We start from the raw sequence: 26953 nt of genomic DNA on the forward strand, positions 1-26953 counted from the left end.
ATGCGGTCAATCGTCGGCATATATCCTCACGCGCTATGCACATGCATGTAAAAATACAGCGCGAACAGCGACCTCATGCGGCCACTATTTTTTTATGCAAATCAGTTGGGGACGATCGAGAGCCTTGGTTCAATCGTCGGCAAAAGCTTATGTTTTTCTTTACTTTGCGCTAGATTTCCAGCGCACGACCTCGTATGCGAATACAGATAATGTAAGCGGGGCTAATATGTGGAGTGTCCAATCACACCTTGGTAAATCCGGACGTCATCAAATTATTTGCAGCTATTCCGCCTTTTGCAGACGTGACAGGAACCACAGTTTTTGTGCATTGGTGCCGTGTGCAGAGACACACAATGTGTACGTGTATGTATTATGTACGGTGCACGTTTCACTATGCAAGTTTCCACGCAACGATCGACCAATAAGCAAACGACATTTAAGGTCAGCTAAGGCTATTAACATAATGAGCACCACCCCCAAAAACCTCACATGGACGATTGAACCAAGGCGCTAGATCGGGTCCAACTGATTTGCATAAAAATAGTGGCGCGTGAGGTCGCTGTTCGCGCTGTATTTTTAATGCACTGCATGCATAGACATATGACTGCATGCATAGCGCTAGCGAAGATATCATTTACCGCGCTACGGCTGGATGAATAACAACTAGCGCCTTGACCAAGGCTATAGCAAGGCATGCCTTTAGCACGCCTTCGCTCAACCTCCTACACCCCCCCCCTGTTTCCTGACAGCTATAGAACCGCCCCTGCGGGGGACGAGCGCATAAAAGTTCGCTGCAAACCTAACACCTTGTCCCCCAATAATTTTGGGCAGGGGACGCCAATGGTGATGTCCCCCAATAATTTATCCCAGTACATATAGAAATTTACCCAACATACCAACATTTTCACATTATTGTTTTCCAAATGGTTTTATAGCTGTACAATATTGCTTGTTCATCATCTTTACCACGAAAATAGCACATTAGGAAAAACAAATAGGCGTAATTGCACATATTATGTATATGCACACCATATTATATGCATTATGTGCCCGTATCTATATACAGCGCCCTATAGGGTCAGGTGGTGTCCATCCCTCTGACCCCCTTCCCGCCCCCCCCCCATGTTGCTCAGAAATCCTGCCAATATACATATAGCCGCTCAGTGCTTGTAAAGTTTTAAGTGCATGACGTATAGACACATGAGGAGAAAAATCCGTCAAATCAGCTTAATTTATTTTACCAGTTAGAGTAAGGATTTTTGTATTTGTTAAGAGACGGGACTTTTACTAGACTAAATCATATAGGCCTTCGTCAATGAATTCAACCCATAATTCCCTCCGTCGCTGAAAAAAACAGATCCAAATCAGTTCTGATCTTTCACGATTTTGATACTCAAACAGTAGACATTCATGTGCCCATCTCCATTCTGGATTTTAGGCAATAACTAATTTTCTCTTCGTAATAATAGTCAGTACACATGGCTCAGTGTAGTGATAGCTTTATTTGTTTTGATTTTTGCCCCCGAAGCCTGCGTGAACGTGAAATACAGCAGACCCGACACTAAACTGACGGTACAAGCCAAGGTGGGAAGGGCAACAATAATCGAGGAGAGCATAAGGTGTAAGTGCCCATAATTGTTCTTTTTTTAGTGGAGGCTTGGACTTGTCCACTTCCTTGTTCTAGTTTCGTTGCTATGCATTCCATTTTCCTTCACCTATACTGCCTTATGGAACATTCCTTTTGGGTGGCTTTACCATACACACAAGCAAAAAGCATGTAATTGTTTGACCCTTAAACCACCAAATTATAATTTGACCCTTTACCCGATTTATTTAATAGTGAAAATGCAAATGCTCTATTACAATAATATGGGACAACAGCTGAGGGATTTGGACCAAGATGACTACGACATTCTTGGATTCGCATTGATGTATTAGTAAACATAAAAATCAACTAACAAATAAATATGTTGGCCGCCATGTTTGGCTGCCCGGTCGTCAACACAGAGGGTGTTTTCTGTGAATCCGTACATTGTAAAAACTAGGTTAAGCATTTAAACACTTTTCTAAATACTTTAAATTTCTTGCTATCAGTTTTTAAACATGTTTAAATACTGAACATGTTTAGAGTAAGGATTGATAATGTTTAGCTATTGAACATGGATGTTTAGGATTTGGACGCAAAATCATAGCTTCTAAACATGTTCACAAAGTGATAGCAAGATAGTGTTATTGCTAAACACAGTTTTTAGAGTGTTTCGTGGGCGCTTTTTCACCGACACTGGTAAACTGCAACAGTTTGCTTGTACACTGTCAACCGATTTCTCCGCAGTGGACCAGCCGTCGTGGAGCTCCTGCAAGGGTTTCCTTGGTTACAAGGTCTGCTGCGGACTGGGCGGCATCGAGCTCTCGCCAACCCGCGTCCGCGCATGCGCACTGTTCCGGCTCCGGCTTTTCGGCATGGACATCTTGAATAAAGACACCGGGTGCTTCGCCATCAATCTCCAATAGGACTGCGTCCGTTACACAGGAGCGGATCCGATGATGTAGTTTTGATCTTTAAGACATTGTTTATGCAGTGACTAATGGCATCCTTAGATCATTGCAGTTGTATATCCCAAAAGTAACCTACCAAATTATTATCAAAAAGCTTGCATGGATTAAAGATCAGATTGGTATACTAAACCGGCACCGTGACATCACTCCCAGGCTTTCGTATTTAAAGGAAATCAAGAAATGTAGGTGATTTCCAACGGTCACTCAATAATTGACTGATTTGGTTTGGAAATGGACGAAATTGTGTAGACTAATCAGAAGGTTGTGCATGGTGTTTACTGTTTTATCAAAGAATCAAAGAGAGTAATATCCACTGAGATGAAACTTCAACAGGTTAGGTTTTAATAGTTCTCCTTTGGATTTTGAGGTGTGTTTTCATTGGAAACTAATAAAATGCACCAGAGGCGGATGATCCCATATACCTTTAATTCATCATGTATTGAATTTATTGCTTTGTTTAATATAGGCTATACCTCAATATTTCTTGACGTTGATATTTAATTTAATTACTAACGAAAAAGTGTCCCTATTGTCAGTTTAATTAAAAATAAATATAGTATTTCCTGAAAAAAATACAATGCTTATAAAGTAGACATAATAATGTACATATGGTTAAGCCTATCTTATGAAGAGAACTCGAGATACGTCGAGACCAGAACGGCTCGATATTTGAAAGTCAAAGTTTAAGTCTTCCAAATTCTCGATGACTAATAAATTTGCGATATTTTACAAAATCAAGCAATGCCAAGCCGACTCTCAATAACTTTATTTCATTCCACTTTTAAAGAATCTTTTTAACTTTGAACAGTGACGGGGTGCGCTATGCGATCTTTGCTCAAGTGCCACTTCATTTGGCTCAGTGAGACATATCAAGCTTTTGATATCGGGAGGGGGGCAATATAGCAGGCAAGCCTTCAAAGCACTCATGACTGGCAAAAACTATTATGAGCCAAACACGAAGCCAATTAACACCCAGTTCAAGGGGCGGGGCAATTAGCCTTCAAAGCACTCATGGCTGGCAAAACCTTTTATGAGCAAAACACGAAGCCAATTAACACACAGGGCAAGAGTTAGGGCAAGCCTTCAAAGCACTTATGGCTGGCAAAAACTATTATGAGCAAAACACGAGGCCAACACCCAGTGCAAGGGGTGAGGCAAGCCTTCAAAGCACTTATGGCTGGCAAAAACTATTATGAGCCAAACACGAAGCCAATTAACACCCAGTTCAAGGGGCGGGGCAATTAGCCTTCAAAGCACTTATGGCTGGCAAAAACTATTATGATTAAAACACGAGGCCAACACCCAGTGCAAGGGGTGAGGCAAGCCTTCAAAGCACTTATGGCTGGCAAAAACCATTATGAGCAAAACACGAGGCCAACACCCAGTGCAAGGGGTGAGGCAAGCCTTCAAAGCACTTATGGCTGGCAAAAACCATTATGAGCAAAACACGAGGCCAACACCCAGTGCAAGGGGTGAGGCAAGCCTTCAAAGCACTTATGGCTGGCAAAAACCATTATGAGCAAAACACGAAGCCAACACCCAGTGCAAGGGGTGAGGCAAGCCTTCAAAGCACTTATGGCTGGCAAAAACTATTATGAGCAAAACACGAGGCCAACACCCAGTGCAAAGGGGTGAGGCAAGCCTTCAAAGCACTTATGGCTGGCAAAAACTATTATGAGCAAAACACGAAGCCAACACCCAGTGCAAGGGGTGGGGCAAGCCTTCAAAGCACTTATGGCTGGCCAAAACTATTATGAGCAAAACACGAGGCCAACACCCAGTGCAAGGGGTGGGGCAAGCCTTCAAAGCACTTATGGCTGGCCAAAACTATTATGAGCAAAACACGAGGCCAACACCCAGTGCAAGGGGTGGGAGTGGATAGTGTGTGCGTGTGCCAAGGGGAGCTTAGTGGGTACGGCCGTCTGTGTGCTTCTTAAATTTACGTCGATCGTACCACGAACTGACCTATTTGATTTTTTGAGACGAATTTGGGTTTTTAGAATATTCTGGTTATGCATGATGAAATCTTTATTTTCTGAAAATTTCAAATTCATAAGTGGCCTAATTAGCTAATTCAGTTGATTCTGCTAATTAAAAATGTTGACCTATCTCTACAAAATGCAACATTACCATTTCACGAACTGACGCATCGAGATAGGTCACTTCGTGAAACGCGTAAACAACGCTGTCAGTTTTCCACGAAGTGACATATAGAGTCTGGTAGCTGGACTTAATGTGGTCCCTATCACTTTCTTGTGAAATTGAGTTAGTAGCGTCTTTACAATTACCGGTTTTCGTTGTTGTTTTTTTCAGCCTACACTGAACTCGTTGGGATCTCTTCTTGGACTTGATCTTCAAGAACGTACCATCGAGGTGGGTGTGATGTTTAATCTTCAAGACCAGGGGCGAGCCCTAGTCCGGCCGGCAACATCTTCATCCCTTAAACATTCGTTAAAGAGCCATTTTCCCTTGAAATTACAGTTAACTACATTTTCACGGACTTTTCAACATATTAAGCCAAATTAGGAGTCCGAGAAAACACCCTTAAGAAAGCCCTTTGTTTACCGTGGAGATAGACCCAGTGTACCGTTATGTATAACCAATGATAATCCTCAGTGGCCAGGGCCATTAAAACACCGTGAAAATACCCTTACAGGATTAGCCCTATATAAGCCCAATGTAAATGTCCGTGAAACATCTAAGATTCTTTTCACGGAGAAGTGGACTTTTAATGAAAATTTGAGGGATCAGATGTTCATACTAGTGCCCCCCCCCCCCCCCCCCCCGCAATTTGGTGGTCCTTTCCTATCTTTAATCGGCGAGCAAAATAATAACGAAAGCAATTTGAGGGGTTGTCCATAGTTGCCTTACTAACCAAATTTTAAAACTGGGCTTTTCCTAAATTTTAGTCTCTGCTTGTCCGCTGATACGCCACTGTTATATCACGCCGAACGCATTCTTCGAATAATGATTGCTCACATCCCTAGTCATTATGCATGTTTTCAAATGACCGCGGAATGTCATGAGTTTTAGACTAATTCTCCAGTTTATTTGACCTCAATATTTTTCTCCACTCTACCTTTTTTTCTTACTCTTTTTGTACCTGTTCTCACTTCACTTGTTTTAGTGTAATCGTTTTTTTTCTGTATACAGAATGAAGATCTGCGTGGCAGCTTTTCTTTCAATCGCCCTCCTTCTAGGTAACTCTGTCGAGCTCCAAGCTTGGAGTAATGGGATTATGGGCTTGCACCTTTGGCCGGCTGCCTCAACCGACGATGGCCATACGCCGGTTCCCTCGGTTCCCTCAGACAAAGATGGTCCTGCGAATCAGGCGGGCGAAACAGGTAGCTTGGGACCTGTTTTAGGAACAATTTTCCGAGGGCCAAAAGGTGATACAGGTCCGAGAGGTCCAGTTGAACCAACCGGGAATCCTGGAGTCAAAGGTCAGAAGGGTGAGCCAGGGGAGATGCGTGATGACCACTCCAATCAACAGGTAGCATTCACCGTGGTGAGGACCAGCCACTTAACATCCACAAGTCACGACCTCCGTCTGCCCTTCCAGGAGACCGAGACGCTTCTGCCGGGTACCAGCTTCGATCTCGGGACTGGCACATTCACGTGCAGTGTGCCGGGCAGCTAAGTGTTCACGTTTTCTGTGTGCCAGTTAGGTTCCAGCAGCACCCTTTGGGTCCATCTCAAGAAGAATGGCATCAAAGTTGTCTCTGCCACTGTCGGCGATCATGCAGGCGACAATGCTCAGTTGTCTGGAAGCGCGGTGCTGGTTCTGCAGCGTGCAGACGCGGTGTATCTAACCTTGCGCGGTAAGGCGAGTGGTGATGCCACCAATCACTGCACGTCATTCAGTGGGTTCCTGCTTTACCCCGAAAAGACAAATTAATCGGCTTCCATTTTGCTCCCCCAACGCCCCCCCCCCCGCCAAAAAAAATCAACGAATTAAAAGAAATAATCATAGTCAGAAATATTAAATTAGAGCGGAAGAAGAAATTCTAAACTTCACGTCAGTGACAAAATCACCGTCATTGATGCCGAAACGTCAATACTGGTTACTGGTAAAACTGACGTTAAAGTTGTGAAAACATCGTTCGAGTATGTATTTATCTAAATTTCTGGAAATCCCTGGGCCCACAAGTTGTTATATAGTTTAACACTGATATCATTTAAGTATCTTTCGAATTTCAGCTTAATCTGTTGTTGCGAACGCTTGTGTTACACCTTGAACTTTCTCCAGGAAAATTTTCGACGAGGATTTTTTTTTGCCGACCAAACTCACGTGCATGGTTTTCAGGTTGGCTGATTTTGTTCCAACAGTGACGAAGCGCATATTTGCATATTCATTAGCATCACTCGGTGTAACTTCTCGGTGTCGACCAACGGAAGCCGGCAAAAAAGGGTGATATTTATTAATGAATATACCTCGTGATCACCCGTTATCAATGGAGCCAAGTCTCCTGTATAACGTCTGATGTCTAAACATGCAGATATATGCAAGCCGCGCGCCAGCCAATCGGAGTCGACTTTACTAAATCGTGACGTCATTTCATTTCAAAATCAGGACTAATGGTTATAGTTTGTTTGGTCAATTCGAATGCAGTGTTTTGTAATACAACAGCCGGGCGCATATCGCGTAAAATTAAACAGAGCGCGTGACACGTGGCTTATTTTGTATCCATGTCTACCCGATAAAGAAAGCGCCCGCTGATTGGTCAAAATCTAGAGGTCAAGATGCGGTTGTCTTGCATAATTAATCAGCGAATCTGCTCAAATGTAATAGACGACGGTTTTCGCCATTATGGTCTAATACATAGACTATGAAGGAGCTGGGCGATACTGCTATTTTTCTTATAGCACACCATAATGAATAGGAACCTTATTATTATTCGTGAGGCTTGATATAGATATTACAAACACCAGTGTTACAACTTTTGAAAATGCACGTACCCAGTCCTATTTTTTTCTCCATTTGCAACGAAAAGTACTGAATATATCAAAACGATTTTCAGCACATAGTTGGATCATTCAAAGGAAAACAAACCCTGAAAGCTGCATGAAGAACAGTCTTCCAAACGGCCCAACGGGAGAAATTGATTTCCAAAGATTTCGCCCGCGAACATCAACATGTCTGTGTGCATGTTGTTTCATTCAAATAAAGTATTACTTAACATTTGGGAATCGGCCTTCGCAACCACACGACATGTTAGGACCATTTTGTTGAAATTATTGTCCGAACTACTGCAATGCTGCTCATAGCAATTTGTCGAGACGTTGGAACTTGCATCCAATTGTTGCAGTTTACGGGTGCTTTGGGGGAAAAGTAGAATTCACTGATTTTTATTAAATGATTGCATTATTTTTAATTTTGTAAACTGTAAAAATTATGTAACCATATTGGCTATGAAAAAAAGATATGTACAAAGCCTCATTCTGATGATTACGAAAACACAACAATTTTGATGAATACTTTTGCTTGACCTCATGTGTGAAAAACGTACCGGAAGTTGAAAAAAAATAAGAAAGAAAGGTGCCCACATTAATGGAAAGAGTTGAAGCCCAAAAAGTGTGGCAAGTGTTTCTTGATTAAAAGACTCAAACTTATTTCAAGACTGTTGTTGTTCTTAACCAGCATTACTTTATTGCATTCAAGAAAAGAAAGACTCACTCCGAAAACACCAGTGACAGTGTGAGCCCGTTAGATGGTAAAGAAACAATCTTAACGAAATGAATAAATACAAACAAACCGGTTGGAAATGTCCTTCGTTCCTAAGCTACCACAAAATGGGGTCACTTTATGGTATTTCAAGTTGACTTTTTTTATTGACTATTATTTTGATACGTAATTTTAAATTAACGAGTTTACCTTTCCAAATTTTAATGAATAAGCACATCAATGTAAACACATTAAACAGTTTGCCACAAAATGTAGATATTTTGTTAGAATTATGAAACCTTGACATATTTCAGATCGCCTCAGTTAGTATTAACGATTTATGAAATGGATGGAATGGCTCCTCCTAAATGCGCAGGAAAAGGTGTAATTATTAGCATAATATGTGACCCAGGACCAGAGTTAATAAAAAAAAGGGAATTACCGGCCAATATTTGCCGAGATATTGTTCAAAACTGTTTCATTAGAAAATGGCTTTGTCCTATGTACTTTAGTTTGTAAAATGGTGTTGAATTACTCAGTTATGTTGAAAATGTTATTGCTTTCGCGGTCTTGTGAGAAATTACAACGATTGAAACTTTAAAAAAAGTCAAGTTATATCAGAACCAACGCATGAAATTACAAAAAAAAAAAAAAAAAAAAACAGCATCTCAAAATGCTGGAGTGAATTTGGTTTCATGTGGTTCGTGATCCTTTGGTTCAAAGTGGTTACAAATTTACAGTGAAGACTTAAAATTATTACGAAAATTAAAAGACAATTATATTTCTCACCCCCTCCCTCCCCCCCCCCAAAAAAAATCCATGAACTTTATAAATTGTCAATAGCGTATGAATATTGCGACTTAGATATTGTTGCTAAATACTTTAACACTTTTAAAATACCAAACTTTGAAAAAGTTGTCTGAATTAAATCACTCACATTACGTCATGATTATACATTACTAATAAAATATACTATTTATATGGGAAATTGGTCCATTATGGCTCTGATTTTTCGACAAAGATTTTTTCCCCCAAAAATGAACATTAATTTAAAGCATGGTACTACATGTATGCCTGAGAATTTCCGGACAAACTATGTAACACTTTAGATGGACTTTCTCTTTGTGTTTTTTTTAAGATAAAAGCAAAAATAAGTTCGTCTAAGATTTCTTATTGATAGGGCTGTCCATGCTCGAATAATTTAGTATTCGATTACTCAAAACTGTGTTTGACCGAATATTCGGATATTCGAAGATGCCAGCTGCAGCTGTGTGCCGCACTGGTTACTTTAAAGTAGCATGGAGAGTGTGCCACTTAAAATGCATGTGCTGTGATTGATATGGAGTGTTTTGCAATTAATATTTTGTAACTGCCAAGGGCTTTGACCTGCTAAAGGGCTAGAAACAACAAACAGCCATCGACAATAGGGCTGTGCATCGGAACCGGGTACCGGTGTACCCTGCCGTTAATGTCAGGAACAGTTTCCAGATTACGGAATCGAGTACCTGTAACCAACTTTGCAAATGACTTAGTAACGTCTCAGTCAATAAAAAACACATGTTTCGAATGTCAGTGGGAACATTTCAAAAATGAAAAACAGGATACATGGACTGGAAAACAGAAACCACCTCATGTTTTATGATGCTTGCGAAAGTTGCAGTTTTTACCACATAGCTAAAGAGTTCACTGTATACACCTTATCTAGCTGTATTGCCGCACCGATGTGGTAGTACTATCATGCAGACCTTTATGAACCTTTTAGAAACTTTCCAGATTCGAATTTTTGGCTTGGGTTTCTTTAACGGGTACCCGTATATTGATCAATCGGGTATCCGGTTCATGTACTGCCCGTAACTGCACACCCCTAATCGACAAAAAAGGACCGTCTACCAAACAAAAAAGTTGCACCTGGTAAAACGCCGCAACTGTATCACAAAGTAACAAACACAGCTGTGTGTGTATGTGTGTAGTTTCTTTGTTTTCAAATATTCAAACCGGCAAAAAGCTATGCGAATATTCAGTTGACGATCGAATATTCGAATATTCAGTATTTTCGGGACAGCCGAACTTATTGAAATAAAGAACACTGTGTTTAACTTTTTGAGAAAAAAAGGGAACTGTTGACATTAATAGGGCCCTATACCGGTTCAATATAAATATGAACTTAAAAATGAAAGAAAGAAATCTCCAAACCCAAACCGAATTTCACCAGTCCACAAGTTTAAGGCGAACCCTGCCTGTACACAACCATCTAATGTAACTTATAACACGTGCATTCTTGTGTCTTCTGAAAATATCTACAGTTTATTTAATAACATAGAACAATTTAAAATAGCTATTTGTAAGTTATAATTTTTTAAAATGCCTAAAATAAATACATCAAAATACACCCAAAATATACCTGTGCGTAAAATACACTCTTTAAAGACATAAGCTGAACCTGTCAGTGCAATTTGACTAATTAACACAACAGAACATCTTTGCAGGGATTTGCAATCGACATAAACCCGATGCTCTCATCAATAATGCATTGCATGAAAATCTGGAATGTCTAGCTATACAGTATGCACAAGTTAAAATCTTTGTTGAGCTCTTCAATGATTAATCTTCAACTCCACCTATCGGGCTATAATGTATAAAAACATCGACCCCCTTTGACTATTTTAATATTGCATAAATTATGCAAATTGTGCTTTGATTTTTTGCATAAGATATCCTAATGTACTGCAAATACTTCTCATGAATAATGCACTGTGTATGCAAATCAGCAGTCGCTGCTTTATGAATAATGCGTAAGAACACTTGTCTGATTGCCCCTGAGCAAGAGTATGGGAGGCATATCCTTGGATAGCGTCTCCAGCCAGCACATGTACATGTAGGCTGAACAGGTGCGCTTCCTGGGAATAGGTAGACTCCTGCAAGAAATTAATAAAAAATTATAATAAAACCCCAGTTACGGCATGTCAGTCAAACGGGCACTTAACCCCACCGAGCTGACTCAAGTCACGTAAGAGTTTTCTGTCAACTGTAAGACCCCTTCATACCTCTACAGCGGAGGCACGCCTCAAAACGTGGAATGGAAATCTCGCCAACCTCACATAACAATTGGACATGAAAATCCCAGCTGTTGAAAGTCTCCCTCCAGGTGCCAAGAATAACTGGCCTGTTTGGAAGGCACTCAACCGCCTTCGCACCAGAGTTGGCCGATGTAAGGAATCACTCATCAAGTGGGGATACACTACAGGTCCAACGACATAAGACTGTGGAACAGAGTCTCAGACAATGGAACATCTACTGAGATGTCCGCTGTTGACAGAGCCTTGTACCACCAAAGAGATAGCCAACAACACCATCATCGCACAGCTCTGCGCTCAACATTGGTCAAGAACAATTTGAGAAGAACACGATAGAAAGAATCAAACGGTGCGCACTGATCAATCAGATCACCACTTTTGATCAGGTGATCACAGTAGCTCAGTCAGGCTGATTCACAAGCGCTGTGAGAAATTTACACAAACCAAAGGTAGGCGGGCCTATGGGCAAACCCGGGGCATTCCATTGATGATCTGTCCAACAAACAACTTGGTTTTACAGTGGTGGTTCTAGGTGGCCTAACCACCCCCCTCGCAATAACAAAAATATTGTGCAGAAAAGAGTAGCTTGCTCACCCCCGCCCCCCCCCCCCCCACCACCACTTGACAGCTAACCGCCTCCCTGCTTCAGCTAAAGGTGGATCTTCCCCTATTTTACTGAATGATTTGGATTTAATGCAATTTTCTGTTAGGTTTCTGGTAACTGTAAAGTAGTGCCGTTAGATTAGCAACTCATTGTTTTGATGGAAATTGCCAGCACTACAACATCTTTTTTTGAGAAACAGTAAGAAATAATTACCTTTTTAAAAAATGTGTTAACTGTGCGTGCAGGTATAGCGCAGAATTTCTGTGCTAGTGCAGTAAGCACAGAATGAGAGTTGTAATGAATTTGAGTCTATTGAGTCAGTAGTGGCTTTGCGTACTTACATGACAATGAGCTCTGCCTCCTGGGAATGTTGGACAAGCAATTCACGGATCCGTATCTGTCTGTTGGTCTGAAAGGAAAAACAAAAAGATTTCAGACGGAAAAAAATGAACTAAGAGCTGTTCAATGTGAATATTACTGTGTATATAATGTATAGGTACCAGCATTTACAAGCCACGATGGCCCCAAAACGGCCCAAGTTTATAATTGTCACTGTGGAGGGGTCGGTGCTTTAGCGCAAGAACTTTACCTTCTCTTTGAGCGTGATGATTTCTTCCTTGCTGATCTTCCAAGGAAACTTCTCCGTGGTCTCCCCTGCTTCCTCATCCAGCATCCAAGGCTTGGACAGCTCCTTGAACCGCCTCAAGCTCTCCTCCTTGGGCTTCTTGTTCAGGTCCGGGATGATCTCCACATCCGAGCAGTCGATGCGGAACTTGCTGAGCATGTTGGCCATGTTCATCTTCTCCCGGTCAATCTGCTCCTTCTTGCCCGTGGTGGCAAAGACCCGCAGCTTGCATTTCTCCCAGTTGGATTTCATGGAGATGAGGTGAGGGATGAGTAGGGTCAGGCCTGCATGGGGGAGGGCAAAATATTATATAGAGCATTATTTCCCTTTGACAGAAAGCATGTGGTTTCTGTTTTTTACACATTTTATTAAACATGAGGCTTCGCTTTGCCGGCTGTCGCCCACTGCGCAGTCGAGGCGGCTTCACCACCTGTCTCAAGCTGCGCAGTCAAGAGGCGGCTTCGCCCCGTCTCCAGCTGCGCAGTCGAGGCGGCTTCACCACCTGTCTCCAGCTGTGCAGTCGAGAGGCGGCTTCACCACCTGTCTCCAGCTGTGCAGTCGAGAGGCGGCTTCGCCACCTGTCTCCAGCTGTGCAGTCAAGAGGCGGCTTCGCCACCTGTCTCCAGCTGCGCAGTGGAGAGGCGGCTTCGCCACCTGTCTCCAGCTGTGCAGTCGAGAGGCAGCTTCGCCTCCTGTCTCCAGCTTCGCAGTCCAGAGGCGGCTTTGCCACCTGTCTCCAGCTGCGCAGTGGAGAGGCGGCTTCGCCTCCTGTCTCCAGCTGCGCAGTCCAGAGGCGGCTTCGCCACCTGTCTCCAGCTGCGCAGTGGAGAGGTGGCTTCACCACCTGTCTCCAGCTGCGCAGTCAAGAGGCGGCTTCGCCAGCTGTCTCCAGCTGCGCAGTGGAGAGGCGACTTCACCACCTGTCTCCAGCTGTGCAGTCGAGAGGCGGCTTTGCCACCTGTCTCCAGCGGCGCAGTCCAGAGGTGGCTTCACCTCCTGTCTCCAGCTGCGCAGTGGAGAGGCGGCTTCGCCACCTGTCTCCAGCTGTGCAGTCGAGAGGCAGCTTTGCCACCTGTCTCCAGCTGCGCAGTCCAGAGGCGGCTTCGCCACCTGTCTCCAGCTACACAGATGAGAGGCGGCTTCGCCACCTGTCTCCAGCTGCGCAGTCAAGAGGCGGCTTTGCCTCCTGTCTCCAGCTGCGCAGTGGAGAGGCGGCTTCGCCACCTGTCTCCAGCTGTGCAGTCGAGAGATGTCTTTGCCACCTGTCTCCAGCTGCGCAGTCCAGAGGCGGCTTTGCCGCCTGTCTCCAGCTGCACAGTTGAGAGGCGGCTTTGCCACCTGTCTCGAGCTGCGCAGTCGAGAGGCGGCTTTGCCACCTGTCTCCAGCTGCACACTCGAGAGGCAGCTTCGCCCAAGCTGCGCAGTCGAGAGGTGGCTTGGCCACCTGTCTCCAGCTGAGCAGTAGAGAGGTGGCATCGCCACATGTCTTTAGCTGCGCAGTCGAAAGGCGGCTTCACCACCTGTCTCCAGCTGAGCAATCGAGAGGCCATTTTTGCCGCCTGTCACCTGCTTTGCAGATGAGCAACTTGTTAACACCCACATACATTCGAGGTCAAGGAACTTGTGCACACGCATGCGCACACCTTTTCTTTTTTTATAGTATAACAGTGATATTGAAGGCAATTTCCATTTCTCTGAACTGTCTAAAAATATAATAGCCATGAAAAAAGGATTGTGGTTCCTTTTGCATTGGGAAACAACCCAGAGTGGTAGGTAGGTAACTTTTTTTTGGGGGGGGGGGGGAGGAGGCGGGTTACAAATTTCTATAGGCTCAGGTTTTTTAACACAAAATATCATGATCATGATTATTTTTACAGCAGCATTTCAGCCTACCTCCATCATCCAAAAGCCACCACACGTCGATGTTTCCTTTCGGCATCTTGCCCTGAAACTTCTGCATAGATTTGATGACAACATCGATGGGTTGTCCCTTGATGAGCGCCGTGCTGTCAACAGAAGGAATCTTGGATTCTGCTGGAGTGTTTGGCGGTTCAGCGGCCAACGGTTCTACTGGCTCCTCCCCTTCCTGTCCTTCCTCAGTGATTGAAGACGGCGTTATTTCTACTTTGATATCAGGCACTTTTTCTGTCAAGGGAAAGAGAGAGGGGTGAACATGGTGCTGAAACTGATCCCCTAGATTTGGTCGGTGTTCAATGTACATCGAAAAGCCTAAACGTATATATGTTTGCCGGATTGCGCCATACGATTAGAACGTGTGTACATATCCCCATATGAAGTGAGTGTACAATGAATTATGACAGGGAATGAATGTCCTTCCCTCCCCATTGAGGTTGATTGGTCAGCCTTGAAGAAACTTATCACGTGCCAAAATGCACGTGCCACGCCTGGCGCTATGGCGGAGTGCAAGTATACAAATATTGAATGCTTCGAGTGGTGTAGTAAAACTAGCCTTCCGAGGTGATCCATGAACATTCTATTTTCCCGAGGCGAAGCCGAGGGAAAATAGAATGGTCCATGGATCACCGAGGGAGGCTAGTTTTACTTTACCACGAGATAAAGCATTCAATATTTGTTTTATAACACGTCACCCACAGATTCTGCTTGATTTTAATATTTTACATTATTTAAATCTGAACACAGTTGAAATAAACTTCAATTTCAATACAAAATTGGTGGAAAATGTATTTCTCTCTTCCAAACTACCCCTTCTCGAAATGTATGAACCCAAGTCTGCGGCGCGCTCTCTTTGGAACAATACGCGCTACGCGCAACGCGCACACCAGCATGCATTTGCACACAAATACCGCACCGTGGAAATGTTACTTCGGTTGCTAATGGTATAGTACTTTGGTTGCTATGCGCATAGTACTTTTGGCCATGCACAGAAAGATAGCAGAGAATTAGAAAGTAACATGTGACTCGCTCTCGGCCAATCAAGACACAGTATCTGTAGGTGAGGTGCGCACACCAGCATGCATTTGCACACAAATACCGCGCCGTGGAAATGTTACTTCGGTTGCTAATGGTATAGTACTTTGGTTGCTATGCGCATAGTACTTTTGGCCATGCACAGAAAGATAACAGAGAATTAGAAAGTAACATGTGACTCGCTCTCGGCCAATCAAGACACAGTATCTGTAGGTGAGGTGTTATAAAATTCAATTTGCACACAGACTGACACAACGGCCACATTCCTGTGCACCAACGTCCAATGCTTGACTGGATCTCCGCTTTGTTTATTACTACACTCACAAGGCCTACAAAACATTGTGGTTGTAGTCACGCACCACTCGCGCGGTTCCCATATGCACAGCTCCACGTATACATGACAGTGCATATATTCATGCAGGCTCGCCATCGAAACAACCATTCATTTTATACTGCACATGTACAGGGCATGGGTGAGACATTTCGAGGTGGGATGACTGCAGTTCCGTTCGGTGCAGTTCGGTTCGCCTCGGAAGGCCATGTTCGGCTATTTTTAGTTCAGTTCGGCGGTTGGCGGTTCGGCTGCAGCACTAGGTTAACAGTTTTTACAGTAAAGTTCTGATATGAATCAAACTAGTACATTAAAGTTTAGACTGGTATTTCATGACCGGAAGTTTGTACGCGCTCAGCTGAAAAAACCCGGATTTCCCCTGCTAGTGAATTTTTAAGCCAAATACAAATATTTATGGAAAGAAAATTGACCAACTTGGGCTAGATTCTGCATGAGGTGGGACATATTGATATAAATTTACATTGATATAAAAGCATGCAGGGAATGGGCAATGGACATCTAAAAAAACACAACTTTATTTCAACTAAAACAAAAACAGAAATTAAAAAAAATACAACACATATTCACATACGTCCCTTCCATCTAAACAATTGTGAACATTCGATGGAAGAGTACTATAATATCAACACATTGAACGATTCATAGTCTACAACAAATGTACAATGCACTACATGTATGTATACAAAACATATACTATTAAATATCCTACGAGAGCGGATGTAACACGGAATATTATCTTCAAGTAAACTTGAATCCTCAATCCTGATTTGGTCGATCCATGGCAACAAGCCGTGCTACATATAAACAAGATGCGAGCGTCATTCCGTACATCACGCACGTGTGATAGGATAACCGCTGAAAAGTTTGCGTACAGCGTGCGTGTTCCATCTTTACTGTGTATCAAGTTTGCTTGAAGATAAATTCGATATCACGCTCGCGTTCGTGGAACACGGAAAATGTAATGCGTCTGTGTCCCACATACTTCGGCCTCGTGGTATGTGGGACGCAATACATTATTTCGTGTTCCACTCGTGCTCGTGGGATAACTTACAATATAATGCGTCTGTGTCCCATATGCCACAAGGCCGAAGGCAAATGGGGCACACGCACACTTCATTTTCCGTGTTCCACGAGCGCAAGTGGGATAATAGATTTATCTTCAAGCAAAGTTGACGCAAAGTAAAGATGGAACACACATCTTGTGGTCACTTTTGAGGAGTTTTCCATTACATGTGTGTATGGCACAAAGAGCACAGGCATCTTTAGAATAGTACGATACCCAGAGTGCAATGTGGACCCATAGATATGGAATAAAAAACTAAATCGTGCATATGCGCCCATTCAAACTACTCTGACTGTGTGCCATTTTTGTGGTCTCTCATGGACGCGCAAAAAAATTAACGTAAAGTAATACAGCTGATGTATCTTTCCTCCAGCTCATTGGCGTTGCGTTCGTCACGTCACATTTGGCGTGCAAGTTTTGTATCTTTTCTCCAGCACGTGATCCTCCATGCACGTGCTGCCGATCTAGTCTTTTTATTCCATACCTACCGGTATGTACAGACTGGATACGGAATTATATCACACTCTTGTTGCCATGGATCAACCAATCAGTATTTAGGATTCAAATTTGCTTGAAGATAAAGTACACTATCTATCATACAATTATGGTCCATATCATACACACAGTGATGTATTTGCATGAAAACCCTTAGCTTGGACAGAAATTACACAAGTTTCACGATAACAGAGGGGACTTTGAGTACGTATACAGTGACTTGTAAATGAAATTTCATACAATTGTTGGTGCTACAACATGCCGTCAGAGATAACACACAGTAGACCAGACACTTATAGAGAGTTAATGTGACCTTTTCATGACCCCTCCGCAACCCCGTTCAAGTTGACTAGTGCACAGTATTATGAGTTAACACTCCCTAATTAATTCGGGCGATTCACAACGCAGTGCGCCACCACGAGTTTGCCATGGAGAGTCAACTTTTCAAGTTTATGGTCAACAAAACATGGCCAATTTGAATGAGTGTCAGTAGACAATTTGAGCTAATTTGTTATAGATTTGGGCATAGCGTTCTGCCTCCTTATAAAAAATTACCATATTGATACAAAGAAAAGAAAAGGGCAAACATATACTCGAATCATACGGTATGCTTATGAAACTACTGACCGGAATAACGAACATTTCAAATGTCCCGCGCTGCGAATTTGTCGACCATCTCCCACAATGCACTGGGTAAAATGAACTCTCTGTGGCAAACTCTTGGTGGCGCACTGCATTGTGAATCACTCGAATTCACAAGGCAATGAAGTCAGCACATATGACGTGATTGTACTGTCTTCATTTCATTTTGTTGGTTTGTTTTTGTTGGTTTGTTTCATTTTGTTGGTTTGTTTCAGTTTCACTGAGCATGGTAAATGCAATGTCTACTGAATCGGGGTCACGATCGAATAGAGAAATGATTATGTCACTTGTAAACTCTCTACCATTGACACCTGCGTAGCTTACCAATCCGAAATCTGGACTGCCCATGATCTGGCTGATGGAGAACTTTGTTAGCAAGAAAAAGGTACCATTACATACGATGAACACGCTATAATGCTGGGATACTTTCTTGTCTTTGTCATCAAAATACAGAGACTAAACAACAAATTTTATTCAATTATTCTCAGCAGGGTGTGACTGTCAATTTCTTGAAGCGGTTGTGGCCACATGCGGCGATTTCTTGTCAAGATTGCGTGAGTGAGCGGTGACCGCGTTGTGGGGAATTGTTTCGTGAAGGATATAAGAAGCGAGTTATGGGGACTTCCTGCTGTCCTCACAGCGTTGTTGGCCTCAACAATAACTATCACTCATCAAGTGTGTGGTCCCCACAATTTTGGAACAATTGTGCTTGTATGTGCATGGGGTTGGGGTTAACATGGGCATTTCAAAACAGGTGGGGTGGGGTCAGGGGCACTGGACAGTATCCGACTATAGGTGGCGCTCTTCATGATTTGTGTGACAGGATTTTAAGTTTCAATAACAGAAAATGGACCAATGACGAGCCACACAGTGTCAATCAAGGATATTGAAATCACGGAGCTGAGGCCGAGAAGTCGAATCCCCAAACAAAATCACGCTTTGATAAACATCTTAGTTATATGGTCAGGTCACCATTCTAATCACAGCTCACCTTCTTCAACATAGTCAGTGAAGCCAGGGGTATTCAGGGCACTAGACACGTCAAACGACTCCTTGATACGCAGTACTCCAACGCCCAAGTTGAGGTCAAATGCATCGCTGCAAAAAAAAAATCAAAGCCCACAATAATTTGAAATAACTTGCAGAAGCAGATTTGTTGTATTTGATGCCATCAGCTTACTCTATTAAAAACAGTAGCCAACTCTGCCTCTCATATTCAGGGTCGGGAGCAGAAAAGAATGATGAAGTGTCTTGCCTATGAACACAAGTTGAACCCCATAGGTCACAAGCCAATATGGTCCATCAGGCCGACGTTTACCTCTGGTTTCCTTGGCATGAAATGATTGAGAATATTTTTACTCCCCATGGACGGGATACTAGTCCTTCGCATGTTACTCCCCAGCTAATGCCAATACCCATTTATACTCCTGGGTGGAGAAGGGCAAGTGGGGTAAAGTGGCTTGCCCAGCATATGACGAGAAGCCAGATTCGAACCCCTGACCCTCTGATCATGAGTCACAAACCCTAACCACTAGGCCACACTCCCCCATAGGACTCAAACCCACAATCTCTATAACTACCGACAAGATTTGGAGTCTGTAAGCATGGCACACCGATCAAATCTCACGTTTTGATGATTAACCCTCCTGCTATTTAAACAGTCATAGACAATCAGAATTCCATCCACTTCCCCTGCTATGTTTTTTAACAAAAGCTAGTCACCAGCAGTCAGATCATTATCAACCAAGCACTGTTACTAGTCAAACTGGGTTAACAGACAAAGCAGGCAAGTTGTGATCACAGCTGTTTTATCACTCAACCTGAGTCAAAGCATAGCTGCATCAAATTACTTTAACACTCCCAGCCAGTCAATCCTGCTTTATGTAGGCTGGGAATTCTTTACTGTTGAAAACAGTCATTTGTCTGATTTTGACTGAGAGGACTACTTGTCATGCACAGAATGTATGTTTGCATAGGAGGGTTACCGTAGCTGCGTCCAAATAAACCTCTTGTCTCCTGCAATTGTCTAGGTCTTGGTACCAAACATAGTAATGTGCATGATGGATTGACCTAAGCTTGAGGTACACATTTTTTTATTGTATTTTGATCATTAATTTGCATTTTTTTTTCAAAATGTTGTAAAATTAAATCCTTTTTTTTTTTTTCTTCACATAACTTATTTATTACCCTTGAATGAATATGCCCAGTCTGGCACAAAATAAACCCAAAATGATATGTCATTAGACCGACTATTCCTGTAAAATCTCGCCATTTGTTTCTGTCAACTTGCGAGCTGTACAGACACAGCCGTAGGTCTGGAAGCCCATTACCGACATGACCCGAATCGTGCAAATAGCTACTTACTGTATGATACCAACGTAGTCGTGGACATACTGCGGCTTTTCTGTCTTCCATTTACCCAGAAACCCCATGATGATTGTGTTGGGCTTGATCTTACCCAGACCACCAATCTAGACAGAAACAAACAAAATTTACATTAACGCTGCAAAAAGCGAAAAATCCAGATCAAAACTGGTTTAACTTTCTCGTTTTACGTTTTTGCAACACTGAATTAATTTTCTCAAGGACCTGCTCACCATGGTGTTTATCTCCGATTTCCTAGGCATGAAACGACCAAGGATATTCTATTCACCCTGGATGGGATGCTAGCCCATCGCAGGTTACTCCCCAGCTAATGCCAGTACATGTACTTTTTTTAACTCCCGGGTGGAGAGAGAAAAGTGGGGGTAAAGTAGCTTACCCAAGGACACAACATATGGCCAGCAGCTGGATTAGAACCCATGACCCTCTGATAATGAGTCATAAACCACTAGCCACTAAGCCACACTCCCCCTCACACGCCTACCTGCATGAGTGCCTGTGCCCCGGTCCTTAGCGTAGGGCTTGCTACCATAGCTGGGAATGCTTTGATTTTCTGAAAGTCCAGCCATTTCTCGTGTGAGTCCGTTAGAAGCTCCATCAAATTTGTATTCTGTTCACCCTGTATAAAAAATTTAGACAAAATGTTTCCATAAAAAGCTTAGCTTCTATACGCTAATTAACAGGCTAAAGAAATTAATTTTTAAAAATCCTTTCTCCCAACTTTTAAAGAAAACTGTGTCTTTGGACTGAATTTCGTGAAGTTGGATTTTTGAGCCAAAACTTGGAATTTTTGATGACCGCGGATACGGATTTGTTTTTGGTTTTTGGACATTTGGGTAAAAACCTGAAATGTTTTTTTCCTCCCTGGATCCTAGCTGTAGTGAGCTGAAATCTTCAGGGGATTCATTTCTGGCCTCTACCCACCTCGTTTGAACATTTGACTGAATTTCGTGATGTTAGATTTTTGGGCCAAAACTTGGAATTTTTGATGAATCAACCACGCTTTATGTCGTTTATGGTTATGCTCCAGACAATTTGCAACTGTAGCATATTACTTATGATCTGCACCGCTAGGTTCTGATCAAAATGCTTTGCAAGGACAAGATTTTGTCAAATCAAGTGTAGTAGATAACTTTCTTCACCTCTAGGTTCTGATCATAATGCTCCACATTTCACAATGACAAGCTTTTGTCTACTTGCAGACAGCTTGCGACTGTAGCAGATTACTTATGATCCCCACCACTAGATTCTGATCATAACACTGCAAAACGACAAGATTTTGTCTAATTGCAGACAACTTGGAACTGTAGCAGATTTCTTATGATCAGAACAGCAAACCGCTATGCTCCACAAAGACACGTTGTCTTTTTTTTTCAAATTGAAAAACAGTTTGTGACTATGGTAGATTATTTACACTCAGAACTGGAATACCGCAACGATTCTTGAGGACAAGCTCTTGTCAAATCACAGACAACTTGTGACCATAGCAGATTACTTACTGTCAGCACTGCTCCGCATATGAGAAGGCTTGTGCTCTTGGTGATATGGGAGACGAAGTGAACCAGGGCAGGCCTGCACTCGGGGGGACCAGTCAATGCAATAATCTGTGGCCTGCATGGGGAAATACAACAATCCACATAATTGAAACGAAGAGGGAATCAAACCTGGGACCTCCGGATTGCCGTTCCGGTGCTCTACCAACTGAGCTACCAAGCTCTATTGTGTTAGTTTCCCAATTTGTCATTGTCTATGTTCATGGGACACTGATCGAAAGATATGAGCCATGCTATGGGGAGAAAATGTCGTCCTCTGCAGTGCACGCAAAGACAGGATAGGTATGTGTTATGACATGGGAAACCTCCCTGGTACACATTGATTTCTTGCAAGTAACTGACAAATCAAATGGGGACGTGAACCAGTGAAAATACATGGAATGGATAGGTATGTAAAACGACACCATAATGTTGAAATGACAGCTGCGTGTTTCCTCACCTGAACGTTTTGACGTGTGCGGGTATTTGGTTCAGCTTCAGTGTGTTGGTCAGCGCTTGTTTGTAGATGAAAGCCTGGTTGGAAGAACCCCAATTGATCTCTAACAGACAGAGATTGAAATAAGAACAAATTTACACAGTTAATTTGAGTGTATACCGAAGGAGAGTCAGGTTGGCACAGTTCATTCCTCAACTTCCATCTCGGTGACTCGGGTTCCAATCCATCCGACATGGGTTTCCAGTCTCTGCCATATTCTATCTAGCTATGGCCTGAAATAATGGGGGACTGTAACTCTCATCCCTACAAATTAGGATTGCTTCATGTTTTTTTTATCTCTTAGTTCCTTCGGGCTTCAAAAGAGGAACCCAGAAGATGTGTTGAACTAGAGATATTAGATGAACAAAATTTATTTAGGCAATGTCATGGTCACTCGCATGACATTTTGTCTGCCCATCTTTGGTACAAGTGAAAACATATAAGAAAACTAGTAAAAAAAAATAATAATATTACACACTACTATTAACCACTTCACATCGGATGATGTGTTAACACGATCTGGCTGTTTTTATACACAGGCATGGCTGACGGGTTGAAACGACAAGCGTGCTTCGACTCGTCTCCGAATGACGTCTAAACACACTAATCCCCAAACTTTTTTTACACACACACAAAGTCCGAGAAGTCTGTGGAGGCAGACCGTGTGTTGTACTTGAACTTGGCTGCTGTGCACGGCCTGTTGTACAAGTTATGCACCGTGGGCACACCCCGGAGTATTGAAACATATGAGGTTTCAGCAAGAAATATCATACAAATACTGTTGAAATGACTCTTGCGAATCAGTCTTTGTGGTGTTTGGCTGTATATCAAAAGTTGGCTGCTATATCTTGCCTTTTTTGAAAATCGATTCCCAGCAAGAAATGGTTAAAACTACGTGGTAGAGGGCCAAAAGGAAATGTTCAATTGTTAATCTCTCAACACACAATTCTACCTTACAAGGTATAAAGAGAAAAGACTGAGGCACCCTCTATCATAGTTTTAGTTTTAGCTGGTTCCCAATGACCTACCTGGTTTCGTGTTGTGCACATACATGTACAGCGCCGTCACTATAAAGATGGTGATGAGTGCTGCGTACCAGTTAATCAAGAACATGACCCCCATGCATAGTACAGCGGCCAGCAGGGCCACCCACATGTTGTAGTAACGGAATGCCGGACGCCAACCTACAGAGAGAAAGTAACACGTTAAAGCCTATTACAATATTGATCTTTATGGAAGTTTGGACTCCATGGGCGCGTGTGCGCGTTCCTTCACTAACCCCTAGCCATGATGAACACGTAAACGACGCTGACCGGCTATTCAGAGTGTGTTGCGCATGTATTTCGAAGACTGCACGCCCACGCGCCCTCTCCTGTATGTGAAGTCAGGTACGAATATTTTGTTTCAAACTCCCGATGCCTTTATATGGATTATGAAGGCCTCGTTTTTTCGCCCCCAAAAACCTCTATCTTGCGTTGCAAAGGGACGACAGAGGTACGTTCATTTGATGTAAATCCTTGCTAAATAACGTGACGTCAAAGTCTCATGTTTGAAAGGATTGATTCTACAAAAACAAACTTTAAAAATTGTAAGCACTACGTCCCGTGTTAGATACATCGACTGCTGTCCTAATTTAAATGAGCCACTATTTGACACATTTATATTACACAATTCCAGGGGTTAAGATCACGCAAGGCATGATGGGAACCAATATGGCGCAGACAGATTGTACCCATGGTAACGAGGCTGGGAAGTTGCCCCTTTGAGGCCAAATGCCATTCTGGGTTCCAGTGATATAGACAAGACGATTTCTGAGACTTCAAACAAAAGCTCACATATAATGGAACATCAGATTTAAGTCAAACTAGAATAAGCACACACAGTGGATTGTGGAAATGTACAAATAGGTGTTAAAAATTATAATTTCATTTGGGAAGTGAATCTCTCAAAGGTCTTCAAATGATCTTGAGGTGGTTCTAGTTGAGATTTGGCCTCTAAAAAAATTAAAAATTACCTGACAATATAATTAATTTAGTTTCTTTGTCTTTCATTCGATGGCCTCAGAAAATTACTCCCACCAAATTGGAGAGTTGCCTGGATACGCATCTTACCTGGCGACTTGGCCAACGAGGCGGAGAAACAGGAGAAATTGATGAGTGCGTAAGACATCAGGAAGAAATTGGAAATGATGGGAGCAATAGCATTCAGCTCTCCTGCGGGGAACAAATCAAGAATCCAAAAAAGTCAGATAGAAACGAAACAGGGTTATGAGTAAAGCGTGGTGGTGCCACATCTGCTGGCATGCCGCACTCTGCTCACATGCTGCAAGACAAGGCACGCACCAATAGACCGCTTGCAGACGCGTTCGATAATTGACGCACGAAGGTGCGCGACGCCATGTTGTGGGACAAAATGTGCATGGATAGATATGCGCTTGACCCACAACATGGCGTCGCGCGCCTTCGCGCGTCGATTATCGAACGCGTCTGCAAGCGGTCTATTAAGGTGACCCTACTGGAAGAAGGAGCCCGGAATGCGTGCTTAGTACCTAAGTGCAACTCACACAAGCCTGGTGCCACCTCAGAAAATGGCTGTCGCCAAATTTGCCAATTTTGTGTTCTGAGTGGGCTTTTCCTAATAAAGGCAATAAATATATTCTGTGGAACACACTAAAGCGCTGTAGTTTACATAATACAGGCAGCAACTTGGAATTTAGAAAAAAATGAGGAAATTCCAAAGCACACAAGACTTTGATAAGGCCAACAAAAAAAAGTCTCCGGTTTCTGGTATGGAGCTTGCCCAAAAAGTGGTGCGGCGACGCGGCCTTTGTTTTTTTTTTACCTGATTTTTTTGCTTCAAATGTCGGCTGATGACTGCAAATGGTATGAATGGTGCCCGACTAAACTTAGTGCAAATATATATGGGAGTCCAGAGAGGCCACATAAAGCTTATTCTGGACCATAACCCAATCTAAAAACACGTTAAAATTGTGCAACAGCAGGATTCCAGTCAAACCAGTGAGTTTGGCGGTTTTGAGACATCATCTTGCATTGAAAAAAAAACTTTTTCATTTTGCCGACGCGCATGGCTACGGCGACGCGCCCGCATACCAGAAACCGGAGACTTTTTTTTTTTGGCCTAAGTGTTTTCCAATATGTAATGGCATTCATGAGAAGTAAAAAACGAGGAAATCAGCGGATCCGAGGAAAATTGCATGCCTAAATGGGCCCATACATGTAAATATGCTTCTATTGTCAAGCGACATTCGCTAATATCATGGGTTATCTGGTAATCCCAAATGAAAGGTTATGTGACTCTGCAAATATCACAAGAAGGAAGATTGTGTTGATTTACCAATGGCTATACAGGCAGCTGCGATGAAGAACGCCAGGATGTAGGCTCTACGAGGCTCGTCCCCCGCCCCAGTACCAACAGCAAAGAACTCAATCTTGGGGAAAATCTTGTCCTTGCACAAAGCCTTTCGGGAAAAAACGAAAAACATGAGAGGTTTTGCACGGGCAGGCATGCAACTGGGAATTTAGAAAAAAATGAGGAAACTCAAAACCACACAAGACTTTGTACAGTGTTTTTCAAATTGTAATGGCATTCATGAGAAGTAAAAAAACCCAAGGAAATCAGCGAATCCGAGGAAAAGTTGCATGCCTGCAAAGGGGAATGTATCTGCGAAAGCATACAATGAACTGGGTCATTCCATAAATCTGGGGTCCAAAAGTGTGACATTGTTTGTGTTCCAGTTACACCTGACCTGTGTAATTTGCCATGCAAGTATCATTAAAAGTGACTTCGAACTATTTTTTTTTTTTGGCAGGTACTTTGCTTCACTTAATCACTCTTGGAATTAAAAGAAAAGATTGACAATAAAGAAAGTGCCGTGAATTAAAAAAAAATCTTATATGAGAATGTACATGTAACAAGGACACACACCCCAAAAAATTGGACCCCAAATTTATGAATGATCCAGTTATCGTAACCATCATGAACTAGTAATGTATACACTTGAACGTACGGTGGGAAAAAAAGAAAGTGGATATTCATATTTACTTTAAAGAATGCTAATTTTTTATTGTACAAGAATATGCAATTATTATTATTTGTCACTATTTTTTATTTGTATTTATTTATTTTGTTGATATTTCTTAAATGTTTTAATTTTGTTATATATTATTTATTCATTTATTATTAATTTCATATTTTTTTGGGGCGGGGGGGGGGGGGGGGGTATACACCTGGCAAATTCCCCCACCTGGATTCCGAGCCTGATAAACCATAAACTTGGGGAAAAAGCCAGTAAGAGGCAAATGCTTGCTCATATTTTCCCTATGTTGTTTACAGTATGTACCTTTCTACACCTATTTTTACCTGAAACACTTTGGGTGCACTGACAAGACTAGCCAGAGCCGACGACAAGGTTGCTGCAAAAACACCGGCCAGAACCAACGGGGCAAAACCAGAAATCAGGCTTGCCACCTACAACACAAACAAAGAAAACACAAACAA

At 42.6% G+C, this 26953-nt stretch overlaps 2 protein-coding genes across 4 annotated transcripts in view; one reads left to right on the forward strand and one right to left on the reverse strand.

Annotated features, from left to right (window-relative positions):
• The first annotated feature begins 5794 nt into the window (after nt 1-5794).
• Nucleotides 5795-6196, forward strand: LOC119745126 (complement C1q subcomponent subunit B-like). The gene has a single exon (XM_038221350.1). It carries the CDS (start codon nt 5795-5797, stop codon nt 6194-6196), a length of 402 nt encoding a protein of 133 aa, XP_038077278.1.
• Nucleotides 6197-8315: 2119 nt separating this feature from the next.
• Nucleotides 8316-26953, reverse strand: part of LOC119744861 (solute carrier family 12 member 2-like) — a 33665-nt gene continuing 15027 nt past the window's right edge. For 2 of the 3 annotated variants that reach the window (XM_038221039.1, XM_038221036.1), the window contains exons 11-21: nt 26816-26923; nt 25790-25913; nt 24547-24648; nt 23464-23619; nt 22400-22499; nt 21907-22018; nt 20892-21026; nt 20390-20496; nt 19017-19123; nt 14418-14669; nt 12444-12808 (exon numbers count right to left, since the gene is read on the reverse strand). In XM_038221039.1, the coding sequence (XP_038076967.1) occupies nt 12471-12808; nt 14418-14669; nt 19017-19123; nt 20390-20496; nt 20892-21026; nt 21907-22018; nt 22400-22499; nt 23464-23619; nt 24547-24648; nt 25790-25913; nt 26816-26923 (1641 nt within the window). In that variant the 3' untranslated portion in view covers nt 12444-12470. Of the gene's footprint in view, nt 11137-12240; nt 12309-12443; nt 12809-14417; nt 14670-19016; nt 19124-20389; nt 20497-20891; nt 21027-21906; nt 22019-22399; nt 22500-23463; nt 23620-24546; nt 24649-25789; nt 25914-26815; nt 26924-26953 lie in introns of those variants that run through there. The other variant, XM_038221040.1, reaches the window with a different exon arrangement.

Source organism: Patiria miniata, unplaced genomic scaffold (genome assembly GCF_015706575.1).
Source record: "Patiria miniata isolate m_02_andy unplaced genomic scaffold, ASM1570657v1 HiC_scaffold_7, whole genome shotgun sequence".
In the NCBI taxonomy this organism is placed as follows: domain Eukaryota; kingdom Metazoa; phylum Echinodermata; class Asteroidea; order Valvatida; family Asterinidae; genus Patiria; species Patiria miniata.